Source organism: Fulmarus glacialis, unplaced genomic scaffold, assembly GCF_000690835.1.
Source record: "Fulmarus glacialis isolate BGI_N327 unplaced genomic scaffold, ASM69083v1 scaffold5357, whole genome shotgun sequence".
NCBI lineage: Eukaryota > Metazoa > Chordata > Aves > Procellariiformes > Procellariidae > Fulmarus > Fulmarus glacialis.
The window spans coordinates 34329-62222 of NW_009222466.1; the positions used below are offsets into that span (position 1 = coordinate 34329).

Here is a 27894-nt window from a genome sequence, read left to right on the forward strand (position 1 = left end):
AGACTAAGCAAGCCACTGAAGTGCTCTTCACCGACTAAGATGGGAGCACAGACTGCTTGCTCAGACACCATTATCTAAGGTCAGGTGGATCAATCCCAACCTAAGTGTGTACTGTTTTAATGTATGAGATATAATAAAGCATTTTTTTTCTCCAAGAAAAACCAAAGCCAGTTCAAATCTAATGCTTATTATAGTATCAGATGCTGATTATTTAAGCACTCTTGAAATTTTCAGACAATGAGAACTGGACTTAATATTTCCGAGTTGTTCTGGAGATAGATTCTTGCTTTTAACTACTAGAGCTCCTTAGGTTGTATACTGCTATTCAGCCCTTGCTTTTCTACTCAGTTCCTTGTCTATCTTGGATTATCACAGGACTCACTGCTGTAAAAAGAAAAATAAGAAAAGAGGGACAAAAAAAGAAAAGGAAAAAAAAGAAAAAGAAAAAAGCCTCCCAAGTACCTAAACGCAGAAATAACAGCCCTTTCTTCCTTCTCTGCTTATAGAGAAAAATGTGAACACTCACCACCTTTCCTCCTCCCTCCCAACTACAAGATTTTAGGACCTACTACGAAAAGGTCAAAAGGAGGTCTCAGCTTTTGTAACAAATACTATTTATTAAAAATTGCTGACTGCTGCATTAATGCCAACAACTGCATATAATTTTAGTTCAAGCTTCGTAAAATTTTAAGGCTCAGATACCAAGCTAAAAATTCCAAGCAGTTATGAAGAGGTGTGTTTAAACAGTAGTCTACATTATTTTCTTAAAGCTAAGAAATAGCTTTCAGTAAAATCTGACAACCATTTCCCCCCTGAACCTAGCAGAAAATGTAAAGACATTTGAAAGATTTCTCCACTTAGTTATTTATTTTGTACTGCTCCTTGGCTGGCTTTGGTTCCACTGACTTTTGTACCAGTTATAGCAAAACGAGAACAGCGTGTACAGATACAGGGTAAAATGATATATGATGTTAGGGCAAGTGCGAGAGCCTCATCCCATCCCAAATCTCTTATGTAAAAGCCTTCCCTCATGCCTAGTAGAGTTGTGTTCAGTTTTCAGTACTACACTAGAGATCCAAAACAGAGCAACAGACATAATCAGAGGTTTATAAAACATGATCTAGAAAAGTGAGATTGACTGAAAAAACAGGGGGGTTTTGTTTGTTTTTTCTCCATCTAACAAAAATAGAGAAAATGAAGAAAGACACAACAACATGTTTTAAATATCCCAAAGATCATTGTGAAAAATTAGTCTGTTCTTACGTCCACTGAGAAAGGAAGAGGAATTTAAATTTGGCAAGGAAATTTGAGATAGGAGTTAGTTGTAAGGTTTAACTAAGGACAACAAAGAACAGGGAAAGACTGCTTATGAGAACAAACATCCACTGGGAAAGATTTAAGAAAAAATGACCCTGAGGAAGGAAGGGCTCAAGTGCCTTCAAAACTGCATTTTCACAATTCCTCATCTCACGAAGTCTACCAAGGACACCCCTCCTCAGTTCAAAGGGCTGATTTTCCCTCTACTAACTGTTTTGTTTTCCTTCCATTAAATGTGGAGCTTCTGGTAATCTCTAAACAGCATTAAGCTCTCTTGTCTTCTAATTGATCTTCTTAATCATGCCTGATGGATAAAAAACATGGAAGAAAAACTGCTGCATGTTCTCACCAGAGCCATAGACAAAAGTAAACCAACTTGTTCCATGACCTTGGAGAATCAACATATCATCATAAAGCTGCTTAGGTTGCGCAGAGAAATCCTCTGCCAGCTCAGCTACGCTGGCTGAATAGGTTACTCTTGGAACCTATATAGGACTACTCCAAATGTTACTATAACTTCCTTCCTCACCTCAGACCCACAAGTGGCCCTCCCATACTCAATTCTGCTGGCAGGAGCTGGATTAACTTAATTTAAATAGCAGGGTTTGTGAACTTGCCTCATATTGGCTCAGTCAGCCAGAGTAGCTGGAATGAGACAATGCACAGTAAGATCGTAGAATCATAGAATCATTAAGGTTGGAAAAGACCTCTAAGATCACCGAGTCCAACCGTCAACCCAACACTACCATGCCCACTAAACCATGTCCCTAAGCGCCTCATCTACACATCTTTTAAATACTTCCAGGGATGATGACTCCACCACTTCCCTGGGCAGCCTGTTCCAAAGCCTGACCACTCTTTCAGTAGAGAAATTTTTCCTAATGTCCAGATGACAGCCTTCTGCTCAACACCAAGTTACACCGAACAGGTTTCACCAGCATTTCAAACCACCCCAGGGACAATGATGACCGTAACACTACAAGCTTGATGGTGCACTCTACAATAGCATGTTTATAAACAAAAATTCATTAACTGCTCTACTTAAAAATATTTTTCCACTTCCATGCTCTTGGACAGAATTCTCCATTTTTTGGCTTGAAACACTGTTTCACCTGTCTACAGTTTGACGAGGCAAAACTCTCTGTAGAGCCTGCCTCTTACCTCTGAGTTAGTAAAAGATAACAATCAATTCTGCTGGAAACTGAGGCTTGGAATTATTATCAAACAAAAAATTGCATTTCCAGTGTAGAACAATATGGACTCAATCTATCAAACTGACATCAACACTAGCATTAGCTCAGCTAATCAACTCCACGGGTTGACACATTCTCAGGACTCTGCTGTGACACTGAAGATGCTCACTTAATGTATGATGGCGTACGAGGATCATTAAGAAAAGGTGCTGATCAGTATGAGAGCAGTCAAAAAGGGACAGAGTGTGTAACTTCAAAGAGATGACAAAGTAGGGTTTAATGCTAATTGACCGGGATCACACAACGTTTTTCATGGAACGATTCAGTCATAGCTGATCCTCAAATTAAGGCACTGCTGGTATGCAACTGCAACTTCACAACTGAAACTAGACCAAATGTTCAAAGCTTGCATGGGAATATAAAGCTACCTCTCCCCAATTTAATAGGGAAGCCTCAATATAAACACCTATATTGTACTTTGTTATGTAGAACACATATCATTATGACTTACTCATATCTGCAGAAGGCTATTCTCTCTACTCACAGTCAAAACTAATAACCCAAGAGCAATCTCCACATGAACTATGTTTCAGAAATTATGACCACTTGCCTTCAAACATCATAACACAAGTTGGTAGGACTGTTGAGCAAAGGCAGTACAGGGTACGTCAAGAGCATGTGTTCCCACAGAAGTTCACAGCATCCAACTATCTAGATCTAGAATAATCCAGAAAGTTACTGGATAGCAGTCACTGTTGATCTACAATGATGACATTAAAGCCCACTGAATATTTTTGTTTGGGAACTGCTTCTAAGACTAGCAGTATTATCGGTGATACCCATATATCACAATCACAGTAGAAACACGTCTAGAAGAGCACAGTTTAAGAAGAAAACCAAATAATTTATTTTTACAAAGCTTTTCTGAAAACTCTCTACCTCTCCCTGGGGAAAAAAAAGATTACACTAAGATCACAGACAGCAACAACTACCTCAGGCTAACAGCTTTGATTAACTGTAAGCAAACATGGGTCACTGCTGTGTTTGATGAGATACTATGGCAGCGAGCACAGTGTAATTACCTTCAAAAACTATCACTGCAAACCCAGAGTCCTTGGACTGGTCTCTTCCAGAGAAGAGGCTAACAATCTTGTGGAAGCTCACGCAATAAACAAGCTAGCAAACAGCCTAGTTCCCTCTCAATACATAGAAGCCCCATGATGAGCTTGCAGCAGTCACTAGTACTCTGTTCCAGCAGCTACTATTACACAAGTATAAATGAAGCGAGTTACTTTGTGAGCAGCAACTCACACTGGCCCAACATTCACAGGTTCTGACACATTAGGACAGGCTTTAAAGAGCGACAGGTCTGCAGAAGACCTTTTGCTTCCAGCAAAAGGCCGTATCAATTTATGCTTTTCTCTGTCCAAACATAGTTTTCAACAGCGATGGTGTGCAACTTCATTTTGCAATGAAGAGCTCTGTCAATGCTGAACTTTGCTTCTAAGTACGTAAGTTCCCATTAGGAACTACCTTTCCAAATGTGAATCTGATTTCACCTACCACCACAAAGGAAATCAATGGTTTTAGACATGAAGGGAAAAAACCTCCCACCATACTATGAGCAACTGGCCAAGCAAAAAGTAACTGCTATGCAGTCTAATCTTATTTTTAAACAGCTTTTTCACTGCTGATTTCCAATGTTTTGGCACATCCTGGACTGAGGACATGCAGAAAAAAACTTTCTTCTATACAAAAACAGTTATCCAGCCCTCACAAATTATGACCTTAGAAGAAAGGCTAGCACAACGGTCCAATCTGAAGACAAATTTCAGACTCATAGGCAAGATCACAGGAATAAGAATATGAAGAACCCTTTTACTGGCGTTCATCCGCTTCCTTCCAAAGGTCCCAAAGTAAGTCAATACTAAGAGAACTGGTATAAAATCAACTAGTAGCATTTTCCTCTGAAAATAACTGTTTAACAGCAAAAGTATAGTTCTGTTTCCCAAAGCTGTTAAATTGGCAGTGGGGGAAATATCATTATTTTAAGAGTTAACTAGTTACATTTGAATAAAAGTAGATCTGCTTTCCTCCTTCCTGCTCATGGTGATGAAGGTTTTGGGGTGGGGGTGGGGAGGATGGGTAGTTGCTAACTGCAGATGTAATTTGTGGGGAAAACCAAGGACGTAATACGTTAATTCACCTAAAGGACAATGGGGTTTTTTTTCCAGACTTTTAACACATAAAGATGTAAGGCTCTAGCTTGACTCAGCAAGCTCGAAATGAAAACGACAACTTTCCAGGTAGTACAAGTACACTTAAAGATTTAGTAGTTTTAGGTAGTGATTTTCAGTCACGGGTCTACAAGTGCTTCGCAAACAAAACTGCACAGAAACCCTTAAGGTAGACATTACTCCTGTTCCAATGACAGAAGAACCAAGGGAGACATTAAGACTTAGTTTCGTTTCACTGATCTGAGGTGCTCTAGGTGCCTGTGTAATAAAAAGAGAAAAACAGGAAACTCGAGAGGGAAATTCAACTGTTAAATGGGCCAAGCTGCTCTCAGGAGGTGCCTGTCTCTCTACCAAAAACAAAGGGAGCCTAAGGCAACTGCAGCTTTGTGTTAGTTAGGAGGCTAAAATAGGGTGTATCGAATCTGAACTCATGGGACTTGCTCAAAAACAGGCAATGAATACTCACCTGCACTAGAAAGAAAACACAAGATTTCTGGCTAAATCCGTTTATCTTCCCTGGCAGGGTATTTTTTCCTACTGTAGACATAAGTTCTCCTTGACAGTACAAAACCTTTTATTTATCACTTTCCTCATTATAGGTTATGGGTTACCTTCACTGTGTATCTCACAAATATTCCAAAATTCTGCAAGCAAATACGTGATGCGTTATAGCTAAGCTGATCTAATATCTGGCTACTGTAGAAAGGAGTCTGCTGCTTAATCTAAAAATAACTTTTTTTCTGCCAATTCAATGAACTGATCCAGATTACCACAGAGTTATAAGAACACTGGTACAAGGTAGGAGGTAATAGCAGGGGGCAGCTAGAGAAAAGTAAGTAGCACTGACCCTTTTTGGCACCAGCTAAAATGTTAGAGCATCCTAGCTATAACACAAACTGTATTCTAACCATTCTGGTAAACAGTAAGTGTTTTCAGCACAGGTAAAGACAATTCTTAAGGGATCTGCCACGTATCTGTGTTGCCCAGGAGAAATATATACACTCCGAAACTGCCACTCTAAATATATGTACTCTGATGATCAACTGTACATTAAGCAGAGATCAGACACTGCAACAGCGGTCTTGCATAAACAGTCAGCTCTATCAGATTCGGAGCAGCTTAACAGTGAAGACCACTGATAACCCTCAGATGTGACCCTCTGGTGCCAACTACATTGCCAACAGACCTTATTAAAAAAAAAAAAAACAAACACAAACATATTTCACAACTGCAACACAGTAGTACAAATGAATATATGTGTTCACAAAAGCAGACTACTCAGGGATTCCACCATATTTTAGTTTTAGGAGTAATTTCTCTACTCCTAGTCTTATAAATTCTCTTATTTTCTCCAGGTGATTTCTCAGTAACAGCACACCTGAAAACCCAAAAGGAACTGCAAGCTTTAGAAGCATGTAAACTAGAGAGAAATTAAAATATAATCTCCAATAAACTAGTAAATGATACACCTTGCAGCAGAGTGTAACATGCAACCCATAAAACTCCAGCTAAGCAGCTGGTTTTCAATGTAAATTAATTCAGAGGACTTGGGCTGCAACCAAAAACAAAAATGGACCCTTTAGTCTGGTAAATTACCATCTTGGTGTACCCTGGATATTGCAAAGAATAGATAATTTACTATGCTTTGCATATACAGTGTAACTAGAGCTTCCTCCCCTGTAGACTTTCAATAGTGTTTTTTATAATTTAGCAATCAACTGAAATGATGATGTCAACTGCCACAGTTTTAATAAAAATATTTGTACGCTACGAACCATCTTCAAAGGAAAAGTAATACTGGCAGGAAGTTTCTACGTTATGAACTACGAAGGGAAGCAACTACCTTGTTGAATAGATGCCTCTACTATCTCATTTAATCTGAGAAGGTTCCTAGTTTAACACACACTTTTTAAATATATTGCTTGGAAGAGAAGGGAGTACAAGGTATTGCAGAGAACTGAAGCAGTTACTAAATGCAACTGCGAGCATCAGAAAAGTCCCATTTCTGAAATGACTAGCTAAGCAACGTAGCCTAGCCTTGAACAAACATGCTAGACTTCTAGAAGCTACCGGAAAGATCAGAAAATTCCACGAGGATTCAAGCAAATCTAAGCTTGAATCCACACACAGTGAGGTCACAGGGATTCACTTGCATGGACCTGAAACTCCCCATCCATAATGCAAAAAAGTTCACATACTAATCTTGCAACACTCTTAAGCCACGTTAAGTAACACATTCAAAGAGTCCAAAACCCTCAAAATAAAGGAGAAGTGAAAAGTGTTACTAATACATAGCAGTACATTCCAATATTAAAACTATTGCTGAGTTGTGCATTACTGCTGATGATGCCTGGACAGGATATCTAGCCAAACAGAAGCTCTCCACAACTGTTCCACTTTGCCTCCTCAAGTCCATCAATTACAGCACAAATCTGTTTGTGATATCACCATCAATTTCACAAAGATAAATGTCATGTCAACATATGCAAGGCTGCCACCACTAAATCACTCAGGCAGTGAAAACAGGCCAATTAGAGAAAGACGACTGTTTGTCCATGCCATCAATCCACCCAGTAATCTCCGAGCAATGAAGACAGCACTAGAAATAGCTGGCTTTTTTGTACAGGATCTGCAGGGTGTTAGCAGTCCCATATGGAAGTATTAGACAGTGACTACCCGATGTGCAGCTGTCTCCAGCAAATATCCCTAAACTCTCAGGTTTTTTTGCTAATGATCTTAGTGCAATATGAAGGGGAAGAGGCAGCCCCAAAAGCTGACCAACAGCAGTTTCTGTTGCTGGCAAACTCTATTTTACAGTTTCTACTCTTCTCTCAAAAGGAAGTTAAGAGTACAAGCAAGTATCTTGGGGTATTGAAAGCTGAGCTAATATCCCTGCTTTTCATTAAGGTTGTCTGATACTTCCCATTAAAATATCTATTTCAACTGATATTGCTTTCAGACAATTTTCCTTGGAAAAACATTAAAATGAAGGTGGGTTTTGCCATTGCTGAAAATGGGTCAGGAAAAAAAATAATTTCTGTCCTTTTTTTCATTGCATATTCTTTCGTTCACTAAACTGCTACGCTTTTTATTTATTATTTAAAAAAAGATTCAGCTGGTGACCTATACTTAGAAAACTGTGTATGTATATCTTGCTTTTAGGAAGGGCCTTTTAAATAGGTCAGGCAACAGAGCTGCACTAAACTAAAACGCACTGTGCATTTTGCACACACTTGGGGGAGATTTTCAGCTCAACTTTAACTTTGCAAAGAGTCCACCTGCACTCAACAAACAGTGAGCTGTTAAAGGCAGCGCAGTACTTTCACCGCATCTGCAGCTGTGGGGCACAGCGAGCTCTGCTGGCCCTGGGTGCCTGACTGAATTGGGGTGTGTGGTATTTTGAAGACATACACAAGCTTGCTCCCTCACTTCACTGTAAGTGCAGCAGGCAATTAGCCTTGTCTAGCAGCGCTCCAAGCTCCCAGCTAATCTGAAGAGATGTAGCTACATCGCGAGACATGGAGTCTTATGATTGCAGCAACTGATTGTAGACACGGCTAGCTGGATTTTGTTAACTGTCTTCCACGGAGTCCCATGCAATGTTGGTAGCAAATGAAACCCAATTTTTTTTCTTGGCAAGACCTCCGATTTGTATTTTGCTTCCTGGGTGACTGTCTTGTGACTACAGAGCAATGAGCACTTACAGAACGAGCAAATGATTAGTGGATGATTTGACTTTACTTTCATTGCTTCAATATCCTTAATCAGCATACCACCACCAACTACTCATTCGAATATTGGGAGGAGACAAACAGAAATCAACAGCGCAAGAAAGCCCACACAGAAGTAACCAATTTAGACTGCAGAAATAGTGCGCAGCATAAAGGCACAGGGCCACACACTGAACAATAAAGAGAAAACAAAATATTCAATAGCTACTCATTAAGCAAGTACCATCCACCCTGTGCAGTAAATGAGTCTGTGGAAAAAGTAGGCTGTAATCATGAAATTAAAGGCTGTCTCATAATGCATATGCATGGGCAAATTAAGGCTGCCAGAATAACGCTGTTTGTGCATTCCCTAACTTTGACTGTTTGACTTCGCAATTTTAATAACGCGCTTCTAATGTAGTTTTGGGCGTAAGATATTTAAATTTCAAAAGCATTTGTACACAAATTAGGTACAGCCCTCAGATGGCTGGCGTGATGCCAGCACAGCCCCCGCTGCCATGCAAGCTGGCTGCTGCTGTGCTCAGATACTGTTTTTGTGAAAACAGAGTAGAGCAGAGCATGTGAGAGCGCGTCAACCGGCGGGCAGCATTGGGCAGGGCAATGGTGCTCTCTGCTGGGTGAGCATCAGCACGACAAGTGCTCTGGCACTAACGCTAAACCGCTCGGCTACTGGGCTACGTGCAGGTGAACTGCTCCTGGCCCGAGTGGTTGACTAACAACTGTGGAGTCTATACCTGGACGACATTCTTGACTGACAGACTTTACAAAACACACATTCACCCTGTGTTTTACGTGTATGAATCAAGAGAAAATTTAGCCTTTCTGGCCTCCCTCTCATGTTATTTCTGTGGTAGTAGCTGTTTGAGGAGGTTTACTTCTAGCAACAGTAGCTATGTTGATGTTAAATACAGAAGAACTTTTTAAAAAAGTTTCCTTTTACCATGGAAAAAAATAATCTCATGCCTGCATAATTTAGAGAGACTTTTAGTCTAAAATGGTATTTTGGAAAACAGTTAATGCCTTACTGCAAGTCTGAACAAACACATATTCTGTGGGAAGAAACAACTTAAAACCAGCTTACCTTTTATCATAAAAGCTGTGTATTTTTCTGTTTTGTGTGGAGTGTTTGGGTGAAACTCTAGAGAAGGGACAGGGCAAGTGAAATCAGTGTCAAAGGGTTTGAATTTGCTTTCTTCTACTTGGTGCGCCATACCTCAGATGACTTCCTCTCCACACACACCTCCCTCAATCCCAGTACACCTTACCAAATCTTAATGCCTCGTTGAGTTAAGGCCTGCGACTGTTGCATTTTGAATAAACCAATGAAAGCATGTTGACACTGGAGAACGCTGTACTCCACAACTCAGCAGAAAAAGATGTCGTTTCAGTTCTTGGTCCCTTAGTACCGTTGCTCTGCCATAGTACTCAAACTGCATGCAGACACATTGGTGAGACGTTGCTATTTGAACTCCAGCATTTTGTACTTGCAGAAAATATTAGTTATGCAAATACATAACAGCAAACTCAAAATTTGAGTTTAAAATGCACTCAATAAGGAAGCCTACTATTTCCTGATAAAGTGGAACAGGATCACAAACATCCCTTTTTCTCTTTTGTGGAGGGAATCACTGGAATTGACACAGGATGGCAGTCTGGCAAGAATTCAGGACTATCTGGACCTTCACGTATGTAATAGTCCATCAGAAACCAAATCTTAAGTTGGAAAGAGAACTTGAGAGGGGTTTTGGGGTTTTTAAGCATCATTCTCTGAAGTATCTCATACTGGCCGCCATCAGGGACAAAGTGCGAAACAGAAATATCAGGTATCTGATCTGCTAATAGCGGAGATTAAGAAAACAGCAAAAAATCCACATGGAATTAAGAGAGAGCAGAACCTGACCTTCTCTCCAGTTGCGAATAAAGGGGGCGAGATGAGCAGTGTTACAGCTAATAGTGCAAAGAGAGACTGTGTGTGGGAATACTCAACAACCTTTTCAAACGAATCCTATCAAAAGACCTGAATAATTTATAAAGTAACCTGTAACTCTTACATAGAAAAAAGAAACAAAACACATGGGAAAAATTAAAAAAAAAAGAAAAAGAGCAGGTGCAAAAAGCAGAAAAAAGTGACACTGACCTCAAGCCTCTTTTCAAGTGACTCTATCCTGTCTTTTTTGCTGGCCAAGTTAGCTCTTGTGTAGCGGCTCTGTCCAGGCAGGTATAACACTTGGCTGTAACATTCTTCCCACACCTGGTTATAAGCTTCACTTGAGAGCTCTCCATGCCCCATTCCTTGCTTTACCACTTCCATCTCTTGTGCCAGTAGATCCTGTGCCTGTTGGAAATGATGAGAAATAAATTGCAATTACAATACACAGGATATAAGAAAATTCCTCTTCTTTTCAATCCTTCAGTGTGCAATTCACGGGGGCAGTTTCTCTTTTCATACTAAAAGCTCCCCATCAGGGTAAGCTAACTATGAAATCTAACACAGATGCTGTGGATTATAAATGAAACCCAGGCTAGAAGGCTACTCACAGCGCAACTATCCCTCATTTTATGTAATTTGGCCAAACCTGACATCACTCTGCTGTAGCTAATGAAAGCTGTGGCACAGCTAGATACTTCATCTTGCTGCAGAAGAAAAGAGATAAAAGCAAGGACCTTGCGGGGAGGGAGAACTGTACAGACAGAAGCAGCTGTTCTATGAAACAAAAATCACTTTTCATTTCCTTTTGCTTGCCCTTCTCCACACAACCTGGAAAGTCAACTCTAAACATTAACTGGTGAGCTGTATAAGCTCAATTGCAGGAAATACTACTCTGACTTTAACTAACATTCTGTTGCTAGAGAACTGTTAGTGAGATATGAGTATTCTGCTGTTTCCAGTTTAGTTTACAAAGTAACTTACAGTGAACTGAAAAGATTCATGTTGTTCTCACAACTCTTAGAATTTCTGACAAAGAGCCTGGCCCACAAAACTACATAGGCACCCAGATCCTTCCAGTTTTATTTGTAACTAAAAAACTAAACTATCTTTGCTGATCTGGACCTCATTGGTTACATGGGCATGTCCTCTCTTTCAACAGGATTTATATGTGCACCAGAAATTTCCATATCAGCAGTAGATATTTCACTGCAAGCAGTAATTCAGGTATCACCAGATTAGATGATTCCAGGGACACCGGGGAAAGGAAAATTAATTACTTGTCCTCAGTGGTTCAAGACAGATAAAATAGGAGTACTCTAACCACACCTAACAAAGCTAAATCTTATGAAGGTTCACTTTCAACTAGCGTCTACTTGTACACTGTGAGGAACTACTTAAGGCTATTCAGTTGCGGCACCAAAACAGTTCCACAGCTTTAAAAGCTCAGCATACTGCGCTTAGCACCACTGCTAATCCTTCCCAAAAGAGCACTACACAGCAGGAAAAGAAAGGAACATTTTATGAAGGGATTTTAGTAGGAAGATGTTCTAAAAACAAATGAAGGAATAAAGGAAAATAAACAAGCCCCAGATGAGAGTGCAGAGATAGGAAAACTTCCTGGTTTGAATTTGATTTTAGACAAAGAGGGAATATTATGCTGAATGTTAGAGAGCAAGCAGGAGCAAGAATGCAAAAAACTTCTGCCCATCACTTAGGAGACAAAATTTCCAGGAACTCTGAAGAAAGTTTCCAGACAAAAACTACTGGACTGTGTAACAGTCTCTAAGGGAAGTGATAGAAAACCTAATTCTCGTTGCACTTCAAAATAACCAGAGAAAGCACTCAGACAGTGTTCCTAAGGGAACAATCTGACACCGGCAGGGCAGTGAAATTCATGATCTAACTGTATTTTCCATCTTTAACTTCTCTTGCTCAGAAATCTTCAAGTATAATTTTTCATTTAACAGCAAATTGGAAGTACATACTGTTCAGTGTTTCTCATTTTAGGCTCTTGATTCATTAGTCAGGTATGGTCAAGGAGAAGGATTTAAAATCTGCTTGTATATCTTTAGAGCCACTTTAAGGTAATATGGGATTTAGGTGTAGAGATACCACAGCTATTGTCAGAAAGCAAGTCTCGGATAGCAGGAGTTTGCATAAAACAGATGACTTGGTGGCACGTGATTTTGTCCTTTTCACTCATTTTTACTCCTGTAAGCATTTGGTCAAAGGTTACTGGCACAACTTCACAGGTGAAATTCTTTGAAAGAGCTAACCACAGCACTATGTGTCTGAACTGTCTATCTCTCACTTGGCAGCAAAAGGCAACATCTGTAGCTGCTTAAATATATGAACAACCCGAACCAGAACCCTTGGTACAGGACTGCTATTTAACTTGGGATTACAATGCAAAACAGGACAGAGTGCCCAGACAGCCTACTCATTTCATCCAGCAACAACCTATTCTGCCTGTTCAGCGCTTTTTAACCAGGTATGCTTTAAGATCAGTTGCCATAGCCCAGCAGGGTCTGCACTAGCACAGCCTTGTTGGAGCGAGCTTGACAAGCATAATTAAACAACTTGATTTGCTGCTCGAAGTTGTAAGCTGGCTACCACTGTCATATTTAGTCTGCACTGCTATGAAAAAAACATGCTTAGTAATTATGGATTAACAAGCTACACAGGCAGCAGAAGGTGGATCTCACAGCTAGTTAAAGTCTCAATGATTTAACATCAATTTCTAGAAACAGCAAAGTAGAATTTGGTAACTGTTGGAGTATTATAGCTCCTACCCTTACTTAAAATGAGAAGCAATCACAACACATTCAAAATCATATCTAAAAGACAGTGTCTCTGGACAAATACAGCATCCTCATCCATTCTGCTGAGTGCCTAGATTAACATTAGCTCCCAGAAAAGAGAATATGCACTTAAATTATCCTTTCAGCTCTTCACACAACCCTCTGGAGATCTCCTGACTAAATTCTGTGCAGGCTTTAATCCACCTTTTTTTGCAAGATTACAGGACCGTGACGTAAGGAGACACCAGGTCACTGGTAATTAGGCCATAAAATTCTCACCTTCTTGAGATCCTCTTTGGAGAACTTCTCATAAGGATTTTGTTCCAAGTAAGCCATATGTTCTGCATTGTTGCTTCCAAATCCTGGGCCTTTCCCCTTCTTACCACTAGGCTGTTCTCCAAATGGGTGGTGTAGAAGATCAAAATGAAGCATAGTAATCATCTCTTTCTTTATTAGCTCTTCACTTTTCTGCAAGTCTGTTAGAGGTGGTTCCACATTTAAGGGTCTCAGTATTGTTTCATTAACCTGCACAGGAATAAAGAAAAAGTTCATAAACAACATACACACCAAAGAGCACATTAAATTCACTTACCTCCACCTGAGCATGAATTTTATATATCTGCTAAACCATGCAGAACAGATGCCAAAATCCCTTGCGGGGTGACGCACACAGCAATCCAAACACCCAACTGTGCTTTCATTTGTGCATATGAAATACCTCATGACAATTTCACTGTAAAAGTTTCCTGTAACACTGAACTCAGCATACTTAAATAAAGATTTCATTCTCTCATGATCTACCTAGACTGTATTTTCTTCTATAATGGTTAACACCTTTATTTCTGTTTTTTTTCCTTAAAAGTGAATTTTGTTTCCACTTACTTCTGAGGGCCGTGGTAGATTCTTCTGAACAGCTTTGTGCATTCTCTTCAGTTCCTTTGCACGCTCTGCATCTCGGAGGGCCTAGACAAACAAGCTAAGTGTTACTCCAGCTACTGTAATACAATCAGATGCTTTCTACAAATGTATGCGATACAAAAACTGATTGACTGCTGCGGCAAAGATTCCTTAAAGACTTCATGTCATGAAGCCAGAGCCAAATAACAGGTCACTCTCTACGTGATGACATCATAATTTACTGCCTCTAAAGTAAATGGGAAGAGCACAACAGACTAACTCTAAGAGAAGAGATATCCTAAGAAGTCATTTCCAGCCATCAAATTCTCCTTCAGCCTCAACCACAGCAGACTTCGTTCTTTACAAATTTCTCCACATCAAGTTTGACATCAACTCTAACTCTCCTGACAGGAAATCCACCAGGAAAAGAGAGACACTTAAATTTGCAGCCAGGACTCTGTTTGTCCTCTTCTATGACACAACGTAACTACTTCACTAAAACATACTTCTGGAAGTGTAAAAACACGAGATTTCTCATTACATTCCACTTTCAGGCAATAAATAACATGAAAAGGCAGTGTTGTCTAAAACATCAAGAATGATGACCAAGATCTTCCATGTTCTAATCCCAGCCATGCCATGCCTTCATTTGAAAGGAAGTATGCTATTCTCTTGTATGACATTACAACTCAAATTCTTTTCTCTATTCTACACACATAAATTACCTGTATTTATGCAGACTGTGTGTGCATGTGTGTGTGTGTGCATGAGACATGCAAATAAGTGTATGTAATATGTTCCTCCCCCAACAGGACATGCTAGGAATCAAATTCTGGGAAATGTTTATCATATTAGAAGATACCAGAGCATAGGATTTTTTAAAAATATTTTGTTCACTTGTCAAAGCACAGTCATTGGCAAAAACCCCTCTGAACTCAAAAAAACATTTATCTGAAGGTATATAACAAAAACAGATTTGCATCACACAAATAAGTATAAGCAATAAATGGAAAAGAGACTGTTCTTACAAACAGAAAAATTTAAAGTGTCTCTAATTACGGGCTAGTACAGCTATTTAACCAGCAGAATTTAAGCTAGTGCTTTATCCAGCATTCCTTGATTCTGAAACAAAACAAAACAAAAAACCAGGTACCCATTCACAACTTGGCTGTCTGGTTAATCCCATGGTACAACTCATACAAAAGGCAGCAATTCACTGCATGGCAGATTTCCATCTGTGTGCTACCAGCCTGCCTGAATTTGTATATACCCGTCTTACATTTCACAAACAGTAACTTTTAACCTTGGGAGAATAACCTGAAACTGGGGCGGGGAGCACAATTCTCACATGCTTAAAATCAAGCATGTGCCTCTGTAGAAAAATGCTTTTAATTTTATTTTTACCTTTTGGGGGACAAACGCAGGAGGTAGGACATACACACTCCTAGAAACTTCATCATAGAAAATGACGTGTGATACATAACATTAACAAATTAAGAAAAGGATTCGGAGAGAAAACTGATTTAGCCCCTGTGTGTGTATACTCTGACAGCAGCACAGAAGACAGGTACATTTTACTTTGTTATTCTGTAGAAGCTGTACCACTTCCACTAAACATGTATGAAACTATGAGAACCATACCAGGAACATATTTTATTTTAAACAAAAGGCACTATGTGCATCACACACACCTACCTGTTTGCGGGCATCGATATCAGCAGTATCTTCTACAAAGGCTTCATCTACTTCATGTTCCTCAAGTTCTTTTTCTGCATTTTCAGGTAAAACAATCTCAAAGTCGTTCTTTGGAGCAGGAAGGGCCATGAGTCCAAGGCGCAGGTGTTCACGAGACTCTCTCTCCTGTTGAAATAACAGTAAGATGTAATGCTTCTGAATTCATGCACTAAGGTGTAATACAATCAAATCCCATTCATCTAATTAACAGACACGAACGATACACAACTAATATAATCTGGCAATCATAGTCTGCTGCAAAGCCAACAGAAACAAAATCTCTGAAGTCTGACAAAAGGGGCCTGTTACTAATCCAGGCTGGCCTACAGACCACGACCCCAGAGTTTATGGACTATTAAGCACAGAAACTCTCTGATGCTAAAAAACAACACACAGCTTTCTTAAAGATAGCTAATGAAATCTTCAAACAGGCTGAAATACTCAAGTAAAACAACAGCATGGCACCTTCGCCTCCCAGTAGCTTCAGTACAATAGCAGAGATGCACATAAACGCCTTTCAAGAAACTGAAAATATGTGAAAATTTGTCTATGCTGATGATGGACACAGGGGTATTTGCAAGCCTACTGGAACTTTTTTCCTTGCAGTTGCTCACAAATCTGGGGATTGTGGCAGAGTATGAAAATGAGACAAACAGCACCAGATCTGGAAATGAGTGGAGTCCACCAGGAAACTCAAGTCCACCAGCTTTCCTTCTAGCAGCAAAAAGCCTGTTTACTATAAAAAGGCCAAGACAGAACGAAAGTAAGTATAAGGACATCAAATAAACCTTGTCCTTCAAGCTAAGAGGAAACCTAAAATTCTGAACTTGAAGAATTATTTTCCCAAGAAAAACATGCCAAAAACTTGAAGTAGGTATCCTTAGCTAGCCCAAAAAGAAAAATGTCAATAGCTCTGGTGCGAGATACCCAAAGCCACAGTTAAAGCTGCAGAATCAGCCACATAAAAGGAGCTCCCAAGGTGCTACCTATTAGGTATATGCCCTTTTATACCATATCTAATTGGCAGGGTACATCTGGCTGAATCTCCAAGAATGGAAACATCTGTTGCCAAAGGCGATGAAAGAATCTGGATGGGACTCAGATTACTGGACATCTTAAAACCAAGTGCTCCTAATGGCAAAAATTAAACTCCTTCAGCTCAATGTTGTCAACAGGACAGACTGATGAAAAGGTCCTGTAGGTAAATCGGGAAGCCAAGATGATGAGGGATTTGAGGGCTGCGTAGGATTGCAAGAAAAATGAATCCTTCCTTGAGATACATTTCCTGCTCAGCTTCAAAGATACAAGTAGGACTGAAACTTAACTATGTCTTCTTTGACAAATAGCTTTAGCATGCTTTTACTGAGCACACTGAAAGCGGTTCTAAGTGGCAAGACTTCTGCTTTTTCAAATAAAGATTTGATTTTATCAGGTGATGAGTACAGACCTGTAGACAAGTGGTAGAAATAACACTTGCTATAAAATAAAATTCTGTTCAGGAGATGAGAATTAAAAATCCTGGAAATTAATAGAGCACTGATATCCACTTCTTAAGTGCTTCTTACCATTTGTTTTGCATAAGATGGGTCACTGTAATCTGCCATTCCCTCTTCTGGGTTGATGTTCAATTTATCACGCAGTGGAGTTCTACCAGGAGTTGTACCAACCACAGGTTTAGGAGTTAGTCCTCCACGAGGAGTTAAGCCTTCTGGTCCATGAGAAGGTGTTCTAGAGGAAGTGCGGATACAGTAATTTATTTTTTTACCCCAAAGAGCTCTACTTGCAAAAGTCTGAATGCTGCAAAAAGTTATGTAAATACCGTTAATAAATTAAATCTAGATTTTTTTTCTTGGGAGGCAGTGAAACCATAATATGCAATTAGAAGAATCAAAAAATCAAAAAAATTAATTGTTTAAACCTGCCAAGGTATAACCAAGTACCTGTCAAACTGAAATCTAGGCACGTCATTATGTTAAGAGAAGTTTCAGGAACTACATCAACACAAACTCCCACAGTTACTTTTGAGAGAAGAGATTATCTAGTCACCAGGCACTATTCTGGGACACAGTAATCAGGATTTAATTGCAAGCTCTGATTTCCCTACCACTTGTGGCAAGTCATTCACTCTGAATTCATCTGGCTTAACAGCTGTCCCATCTTACAATTGAATGAATCACTCTGAAGATGCCTCTTTGCTTTCACTGATTATTGAAGGAGTTAATTACATTACAATAATTACTTTTAAGGACCTAAGGTTAGGCAAGATGGGTTAAATCTCAGATTTTGTGGGCCTCAGTTGCTTCTCCTCCAGACCGGTAGGAAATACTGTTCTCTATCCCAATAACCTACTACATGAAAGGCATGCAGACATTGTCTTGGATATAGTCACAAGTTTTCTGTTGCCAGCTTATAATGAGGTTTCACATAGTGATGATCATAGTAATAATAAACTGATAAGACATTGTTAAATGTCTCAAAGAAAACAAGTTCAGGAAGGGGAAAAACTTTTAGAAAAAAGCCTACATTATGGTACTTATCTACATTTACGTAAATATTTTCTGACAGCAATGACAAGTATGTGTGCTGCAGAGAAGAACCCTGGCAGAGACAGACTGGACAAGACGATTTAATACATCATTTCCACTACTAGTTACCGTAATTCTGTAGTGCCAGTAAGATGCCATGCTGGTGGACAAACATAACTATATATATGGCCTGACACACACTACTGGTCCTCTTCTAAGGGATACAACAGTGCCGTATTTACTGGGTATGTCTGTGACAGGCAAGTGATACTTTCCTCTTGCTTGAGGTTGTTCACAGATTTTTATGAATTCTCATTTAGTATAACAAATACCAGCAATAACATTTGCAGTATGACACCCACAAAAAAACAGCAAAATGAATTTTTATGTTTTCAAATGAATGTTTCATAGGATATATTTACTTTGTTGATTATACCAGTAGAAAAGTTTTATGCGGACTTTCCATGCTCGCTTTCCATAAAAAACAGTTTCCAAGTAAGCAGGTTGTTTTTTTCTAGTTGTCTCAGTTCCATGCAGTGTTTAAAACCCTATTACAATTTTTAATTTAACACCTTTTAAGAAAATTCTTATAACTAGGATGTGGGAAAAAAACCAAAACAAAAAACCTAATGCAAGGCAGTAACTTCCATAAAAACCTTCCATCAAAATATTACAGATTTCATACCATCGCAGGAAAAAAAGGTGTACTTAATTTAAGTATTTGCTCTTTTGGCCTAAATAATAAGATGATGGCTCTGCTTCACTACTCTGCCTCCTTAAAAAGTTATGGCTTCCCTGTACTTATTTTTAACCACTTAATGGATTTTTTTTTTTCCCCTCTCTGCTCAAGGTCTTGGATTTTCACACTGATAGAGCATTTGTGCAAGCAAGTCAAGTGGATACATAGGTACCATATTTACATGTGCAAATCTGAACTTCAGAAGCTAAAAAAACCACCACAAACAAACAAAAAAGCCCCAGCCAAACAAACAACAAAATTAGAATGTCTTTACATTTTTTAATACAAAATAACCCAAATGAACAGCCAGATCACTCCAGGCCAAACTCTACATTCATTCTGCACCACACTGACGCCAATAGATCTCCAGAAAAGGATTCATTTATGTAGATCCAATTAAAAGAGCAGGGCTTTTGCACACAGCTTTTAAACAACAAAATAAAGCTGCTTTTGAAAAGCTGCCATAAAGGTCCTTTTTATTTCATTCTCCACTTTTCCTACTAGCACGGATACAAGTAAAATTAGAACTAAGTTGAAAAAATTGACAGACAAAATGTACCAAGTGTAATATTTTTTAGCTGTATGGTATTTGGCATTTGTGGGATATATATTTATTCAGGACCCACTGCAAGAGTTAAACCAGCAATTCCATACTATTTAGATTGGCAATATAAGAAATATTTTATTTTGGATATATATGGCTTATAAAATATTTACTCCAGCTTTTCAAAAATTCAATGTGGGTTTGGCTAAGGGACCTCCCACACCTTCGACTCAGAGGTAATACTTTGGAAAGGCTAGGATCCACATACAGAATGACACTCCATTTTACTATTTATACTCCTGTATTACTTCAGTATAATTTATATGCTCCAGACCACAGAAGACCTCATTTTGGACCAAAACTCCAGTGAGCTATACACTGTACAAATATAGATGAAAATGATGTGGCTGAGCTTGTAAAAGACACAGAGAAGGAGAAAGTTGTACAAGGGCTTGAAATAAAAGCAAGTTAAAATTTGTTTTGAAGCACTGATCATAACCTACTATTTCACACATTGCAATCTGCTCCCTCCACCCACGTCCACTAGATACGTGCCCAGCCAAGCACCCATTAGAAAAAGAGTCTGCTTTACCTGAAGGGTGTGGAAAGCACAGTATTGGGAGTCTGAACAACCTGTTTCTGTGGTGTTACCCCCGAAAAGTCACTTTCATGCAAGGGAGTGTTAAGACCTCCTTTCAGGGGGGTATCCACATTTGTGAGAGCCATCAAATTCTGTGCTTCCTGTATAACAGACAACATATGCAATACATCATTAAGACTTCCAGAGTCACACTCTACTATACATGTTTAACAGATTCCGTAGCGGTAAGAACAGATGAAGAGTTATTTGAATATCGATCAGTTTGTGGAAAATGTTTAACACTTCCTAACTTTAACCCCATACACTGGTATTTACAAAGCTTACTGTTCCACTGAAAGGGATTTGAATCTTCATTTCTAGTAAAATATATTATAAATTGGAATTGCAAAAATGAGTTGGTTATTTAATGTTTCAACTTCATTCAGTTTCCCAGACTCCATAAATCTGCAATTTATTAGTGACTGAATACTGAAGTATCCTGATTTTCAGAGGGAACAGCGCACTTGCACTCTGAAATTCAACATCAATGAAGTTTATCCATCTACAGAACTGTGTATATGCATAATACTGCGACATATGTGATGTCAGAGTACTCCATTTGAAGGTGAACGTGACCATTCCGGCAAACACTGCACAGAGACTTAAGTCATGACCTCTAAAGTCAGGAACTTTCTCTTTTCTCCTATCATGAAACAAAAACTGTTGAAAAACAGCTCATTATCAACATAGGGGGTTTTTTTTTGTTTTGCGGTGGGGTTTTCGGGGTGGGTTTTTGTTTGTTTGTTTTACACACTAGCTGCACTGATTTCATTTAGCCATTTCCCCACACTCAACAAAACATTACCCAACACTACCAGTTTTTGAAAGAACCCAGACAATCACACAGTGCAACACAAATATAATTCAGAGGTTGCAAAGGCAGGTTTTTGACAATCTTTCAACTGGTTTTAAGCCAATAAAGTGCTAGGAAAATAGTCTTGCATTGTTGCAGTTAGTTACTTCCTGTTAACTGAAATAAAAGCTGAACAGCAAAACTAAGCAGGAAACAACATAAGGACATTGTTTTAAGGACATGAACACCATACACATCTTCGATGCTGAGAGGTACCCAAGGCAAGGGGAAATTATGTAAGACACCAGGAGAACAGTTAATGCTAAATCTTGCACACAATATATAATTAAAAAAAACCCAAAAACCTATCACATTGTTTTGAGGCACGGTGACAACTGATCAGATAGAAGTGGATCTGCTTCTACGCTTTTCAGTGTGTCTTGGAGATCACGTGTCAGTTCAAATCCCAGTACCGCACACAACCTAAGGAATGTTTCTGTGGTACTTACATCTTCTATTCAGTTGACTACTGCACTAAAACTAAAAGCCCATTCTGTACATTTATACTCTACCTGCAGGATCCTGTCTTGCGCTGCTGGAGTTTTGGGAGTCCTTAGTGCTATGCTGTTGTTGGTCACATTATATTCAGACAGAAGAGTACTGGAAGCTGAGTTTGTAATTCCAGATTCCTCAGCAGTCTGACGTGCAATCTCACTTGCCTGGCCTACTTTGACAACTTCTTCAAGTTCTGTATCAGATATCTTTAAAAGAGAAAATTCCAAGGCATAGTAAGATAAAATACAACCACAAGATCCACTTGATAAAACAGAAATCCTTGACTGGCATTGGCCTTATAAGTCATTTATTGATCAACAAACAGCTTACCTGAGGAGCTGGAAGCACTAGTTTACTTCTTTTTTTGGTAAATTCTGACACTCCACTGGTCTGTAGAATAGCTGAAGGCAAGTCTGACTCTTTTTTCCGTTTCATATGTTGCTTGTCTTTTTTGCGCTCTCTTCCCTCCCTTTCACTGTCATTATGGATAAAAGAATCATTTTAGAACACACAGAACAGCTACAAACTAAAACAAACAAGCAAAGAGCAAAAAGCCTGTACCCTAATCAAAAGTTGGATATGCTGAAATAAAACATGCTGCAGGAAGAGTGAACCACCTTGTGGTGCAGAAGTTAAGTGATTAGATATGGTCTGCAGATCTTGCAGCAGAACCTACAACAAGGCTGTGTAGTGCTTCTAAATTATGGAATTAGGCAACAGGTGGTTGCTTCAGCTACAATCAACAGGGTCACTGGAGCAAGAAAAAAATGTCAGTCCAAGAATTTACATAGCAAGAACGAGAGGATGTGAACAGTCCCTTTTTCTCCAGCAGCTCCTAAAGGAAGACGAATATTTTCTGTGGGATATGGGAACCAATTTCTCTTCAGTATTTAATAAAAATGGTAATTTCTTCAAACAGCAATGGAGTCAGCCTGTGAAATCATAAGCTTCAGTCTGAAGCTCCTGCCAGACCCTCTGAACCAAGAGCCATACAGAAAGAATCAATTAGATCACAAGCTAATAAACCAAATCGTATGTAGTACTGGACCTACTCTCTCAGTAAAAAGTAGTAGTGGGAAACGCAATTGTACAATTAAATATGTGCCATACTTATCATGATGAAGGTGGGCATTTGATTTCTCAACTGCATGTTTTGGGATTTTTTTGGGGGGAGGGGGAGAAATTAAGCATTTAAGGCAATTCTAATTAAGAACAATTCCATCAAAAGTAATACTACAACAAGTAAAATCTACTCTTGTTAGCAATCTTAATAATGTTATTACTTGGAGAAAGGACCGCAAATACACAAGCAAATCTACTGCTAAAAGAAAATGAACCTCAAAAAAACTTAAGATTTCCATTTAAAGAGCAAGAATGTGCATGAGGAACTTTTTCTCATGAAAAAAAGGTCAACTAGACCTTTTAGAAAGATAAAAAAATACAGGAGACTGAAAAGGCAGAAGCAACCTGCACTAGTACCTGTCCAATGGAAAATACAACAACTGCCTACATTATATTTCAGACATTTCCAGGACTTAACGTTTTTTTAGAGATGTATATATATGGAGTTTTTTTCAAATACACTGTTCCCTCCTTATTGTAACACACACTTACGATCTTAATTCTCCATCCAGGTCTTGCTGACGTAGCTTCCTGAAATCTGCATCCAGGGACTGGTAGTTTTCCTCTGATGTATCATAAAAACCAGGGGCAGGCTTCTTTTCAAATGGAATTTCTGCATTATAATCCACACCTCTCTTCTTTTTTCTTTTCTTCTGTATCTCAATTCCAGCAGCCCGAAGCTCTCGTCTCTTCTGGAGAGCAGCAAGCCGTCTATAGAAACAGTAACACTACATGATTTAAAGTGCATACCTACAGGTGGCTCCTGTATCCTGAAATCCGGTACTACTTTAATCAGTTGCTGCTGAGATAGGGCTGCACATAATTAAACAACAAGAATGAAGTTCTTGTCACAAATTACTATCAAAAAGTCTGATTCTGCAATGACTTAAGGCTGTGCCTGACTTTATGCACTGTAAATGCTCCGGAGTCAACAACATCAGTCCCAGTATATGAAACTAAGAATAAGTTTACCTAGCTTCTTCCAGCTGCTTCTCTCTTGCTTTTCTTTTGGCCTTCTTTCCCTGTGTATTAGCCAGGCGAGCTCTAGCTTCAGACAGCATTTCAAGTTCATCTACAATAGTACAGATAAATACAGCTATGAATTTGCACTTAAAGATGGGAGTAAAGGAAAAAGTGACATCAAGATCACAAAGCAATCTTTAAAAGCTAAATGAATCAATGTTTTCACAGGCATTCTGCATGACTGCTAAACTAGTTATCTCCAAGTTGCTCCAATATATTTTCTAAATCATTGGCCAGATGAAATGAAGACTTTAAGAAAAAAATGCCTAATGTTGAAAACAATTCAACTAATATCTACAGCAAATCAAAATATCCACATAAAGAGGCAAGTTGACCACACTAATGAAATTATAATTTCATTTACACCTTCATCTGAGAGTACTGTATTAGAGAACTTGTTAATTTCATTTACATCCGGATGCAAGAGTGCTATATTTGTGAACCTGATTGTTCAAAAACACCGTTGGTCCATTCATGGAATTTTAGCAATGTTCATTTTTTAGTTCATAACATTGCTATGTGCAAGGAAAAACAGTCACGTAGTCCTCCTGTGCTTTAGCACGGATTCACGAAGGAGGTATGTGCTGATGGGAAAAGAAGAAAATACAGAAATAAGAATGCAAACAAGCAGAGCAGTTGTCAAGGCAAAGAACAGTCAGTCATGGTAAGAGATGACAAAGACAGATTAGAAGGCAGAAAACATACCAAGAAAAGGAAAAGAAAACCGGAAAAGTGTAACTGACTGCCCAGATACAGAAATAAGACAAAACCTGTAAGAAAAAATGATCAGAGGGTGGAGAAAAAAAGACAAAAGAAACCCAAGGTATAGAGGCTGTGTAAAAACAAAAACCAAGGAGATCAGATTTCTGTCCAAAACAGTAAACAAACTCCTATCTTACCTTCATCCATGTCAATAGGATCTGGCCTGGCTGGTTTGGTTTCTGGATTTGGATCAATTTCTCCGGGTTTAAGTTTCCGAGGATCATCAGCAGTTTCTTCCTCATTGTCCCTCTGAGCAGCTTTGTCCCTAAAAACACATTGTATGTATGTCACAACTGGCTCTTTTGTTTTCCCCCAGGCTCATAACAACCCAAAAACTGATCAAAAAAAGTAACCTTCTACTATGTACCATACATAAAACTTTATACATAAAAATTATACAATTACTGCAGAAAAGATTCATGAACATGGTACAATGACATAACCTTAAATCAGACAAGAGAAAGAAGCCAACATAGCACTACATTACAACAATAAAGTATTATATAAAATACAATACTGACAAAGCTAATAGTAGAGAACTCTCCTCAGGTAATCTTTAACAGCGAGGACAAGAATTCAAGAAGTGCGACAAAACGAACAATCGAGTTTCCCATTATGCTTTTATTCTCAACCAATCACACCAGAATTAAGAAAGCTCACAAGGGAAAACAGCACTTTCCTTTTCTTCTCATGGCCTAAAGAAACCCTGTGTAGCATACAGAGATGACGGCTGCATGTTCAGCCATTTCAACAACACGTGTTTTATGTCTGTCTTTTTTCTTCTCTCACACACCCACTCATGCTGATCAGCCAGTCAAAAAATACCCAAATAAACCTGAAATGGAAGCCTATAAAAAGCATCAATCTTGACACTCCTCTAGCCAGAATGACCAGAAGTAAGAAAATATACACGTATCTCTATGCAAGCCTGCCCTCCAGGTTCCAGAAGCTTCTTCTTTCAAGCTAGACACATCGACTGAAAAGAAATGGTCCTTCTACAAAAGGACTCAGTCAACTTGAAACCACCATACTTCAGCACCATGGGAGAAGGGAATGACACATCGCTACAACAAACTCCGCAGATTTTCCTGTATGCACCTCTAGCAAAACAGTAACTCACAGCAGAAATTCATAGTGTTCCAAACACTGTGCAGCAGTTCTCCCAATAATTGGGGCAATGGTTCTCCACTGGGTTGGCATTAGCTTGGCCAGGTGCAACAGTTTCTCCTCCTCTTCCCGCGACCATTCTGTCTTTTTGATGCTTGGGTCTAGCCATTCATACCTGTTAAGAAGTGAAAAAATTAAGGATGACAGATCCAAGCTACCCATTGATTTGTCTTGAATTAATTCAGAACAGTGTTTACCCAAATCATCACAATGAGATTTCAAAATCTTGTCATGCAAATTTCATACAAAAGGATGTTACTCCAGAGTATTTTTATGACATATGTATTTGAGCTTTAAAATGTATTATTTATCCACCACTTTTCATACAGATACTGTCTCTTCTTCCTTCCCCCGCCCCCCCGCGTTCTGGCAAAGTAAGGAGTCACAGAAAAAGAAAAGTAAAAATCGCAGTAACCACAGGTACCAGAAATAGTAGATTTGTTTGGTCTGGATCTTTCAACAGTTATCTTACTAATCGTTAACTGTGCCAGTACTGTTACCTTTATACAGAAGTATACAAGTGCGTGTAGTGACAGGGCAAGGGGTAATGGCTTTAAACTGAAAAAGAGTAGATTTAGATTAGATATAAGGAAGAAATTCTTCACTATGAGGGTGGTGAGACACTGGAACAGGTTGCCCAGAGACGTTGTGGATGCCCCATCCCTGGAAGTGTTCCAGGGCAGGGTGGATGGGGCTTTGAGCTGGTCTAGTGGAAGGTGTCCCTGCCCATGGCAGGGGGGGTGGAACTAGAAAATCTTTAAGGTCACTTCCAACCCAAACCATTCTGTGATTCTTTGATTCTGTGACGTATTCTAATAAACATGTGCAGTTCAGTACTTGACAAACTAAGTCTGATTCTCAGATAGATTCGTACTGCATATATTTGCATTCGTTTTAAGTGTCTATGTTTTTTATATAAAATGAAATTCCACAGTACAATTTCTAAACATTTATCCTCAAGCCAAACTCTCATTATGAAAAAATAGAAAATTACCTGTAAGAGATATTAATATCGTACAATTTTACTTCATTGGCAATACCCATAATTAAAAACGTGTAAATACAGGGAAAAAAAAAATGTACACAATTTTAAGTGATCCTGCATTTGCTAACACTGCAGTCATTGGCAAAGAGAATATCTGGCTACTTTTGTTCAACTACCTTCAAGCAATAGGAATTCGAAATATCCACAATAGCAGAAATCAAACAATCTTAAAACTATAGTTCCTCTGTGGACATAAACTGATCTGTGGTAATTTCTAAATTCCCACTAATTATGAATCTCATATTCCCAGACATGGCTCTTCTCACTTACCATCTGGCTTTGCACTGCTTTGCTGATTTTCTATGCAATAAAGAAGCAATACGTGACCACTGGTTTTTGCCATATTTCATCACAGCTGCTTTCAGAATTTCATCCTTTAAAAAAAAAAAAACAAAAACAACTGTTATGGATCACGAGAACTTGCAAAAGAGAAAGTTTCAGCTCAAGCAGGGAAGAACATAGTGGATTTCATCTAATGGGCTGACCCAGTGGAAATGGCACAGCACTGCTGCTTCTTTTCCACGTTTTCTTCTCAAGACAAATGAGGATTTGTATTTCAAAGGCCAATGAAATCAATAAAGATTAAATGAAAAAGATAAGTGATGATTATTGTGGCCTATTTCACAGACCCAACAGAACTTCCAAAACAATTACTTTCAATGCTCTCTAATGCACAGTTTTTAAAGGTTCTGTATGTCTTCCTTGAAGAACAGCCATAAAGAGGTAGGGAAGTGTTTGTCAGGTAATGACACAACGTTTGGAAAAATAAAAGAAAATTGATACATACCTCTGAGTGGCTTGTTTTAAATAATACCATAAAATTATCCTTTTTTTGTTTTTTGCATATTTTAATGCAAATGGCATATTTACCTATCAAAGGAATATGCTGTTAAAAAAAAAAAAAATCACAAAAATAAAGGAACTTTATAGTAAGTTTTTCTTTAACAAGTAAATCTTAAAATAAATCTCTTTAATGTTCAGAATGTAACATCTGAAAGTGCTGATCCCAAAGCTTATAAACTTCTGGGGGGGGAAAAAAAAAAAAAATGGATTCAGCTTGGAAGCCAGGTTGTTCATATACATCAAAGTGTGCACTGAGATTTATCAAAAGCTAGAAATCCTATAAATTGTCTGCCAGT

The 27894-nt window shown here is 38.8% G+C and overlaps 1 protein-coding gene across 1 annotated transcript in view; it reads right to left on the bottom strand.

The window, feature by feature from the left end:
• The window catches only part of CDC5L (cell division cycle 5-like), a gene marked incomplete at its 5' end in the record, with an annotated part of 32372 nt that extends 5243 nt beyond the window's left edge, over positions 1 to 27129 (bottom strand). Inside the window, 13 exons of the mRNA XM_009581446.1 lie at positions 10616 to 10813; positions 13489 to 13734; positions 14092 to 14172; positions 15802 to 15966; positions 17406 to 17568; positions 20241 to 20389; positions 21654 to 21842; positions 21967 to 22111; positions 23251 to 23469; positions 23731 to 23830; positions 24681 to 24808; positions 25664 to 25825; positions 27026 to 27129. Of these exons, the coding sequence (XP_009579741.1) occupies positions 10616 to 10813; positions 13489 to 13734; positions 14092 to 14172; positions 15802 to 15966; positions 17406 to 17568; positions 20241 to 20389; positions 21654 to 21842; positions 21967 to 22111; positions 23251 to 23469; positions 23731 to 23830; positions 24681 to 24808; positions 25664 to 25825; positions 27026 to 27129 (2049 nt within the window). The remainder of the gene's footprint in view (positions 1 to 10615; positions 10814 to 13488; positions 13735 to 14091; positions 14173 to 15801; positions 15967 to 17405; positions 17569 to 20240; positions 20390 to 21653; positions 21843 to 21966; positions 22112 to 23250; positions 23470 to 23730; positions 23831 to 24680; positions 24809 to 25663; positions 25826 to 27025) is intronic.
• Between the last annotated feature and the right edge of the window lie 765 nt (positions 27130 to 27894).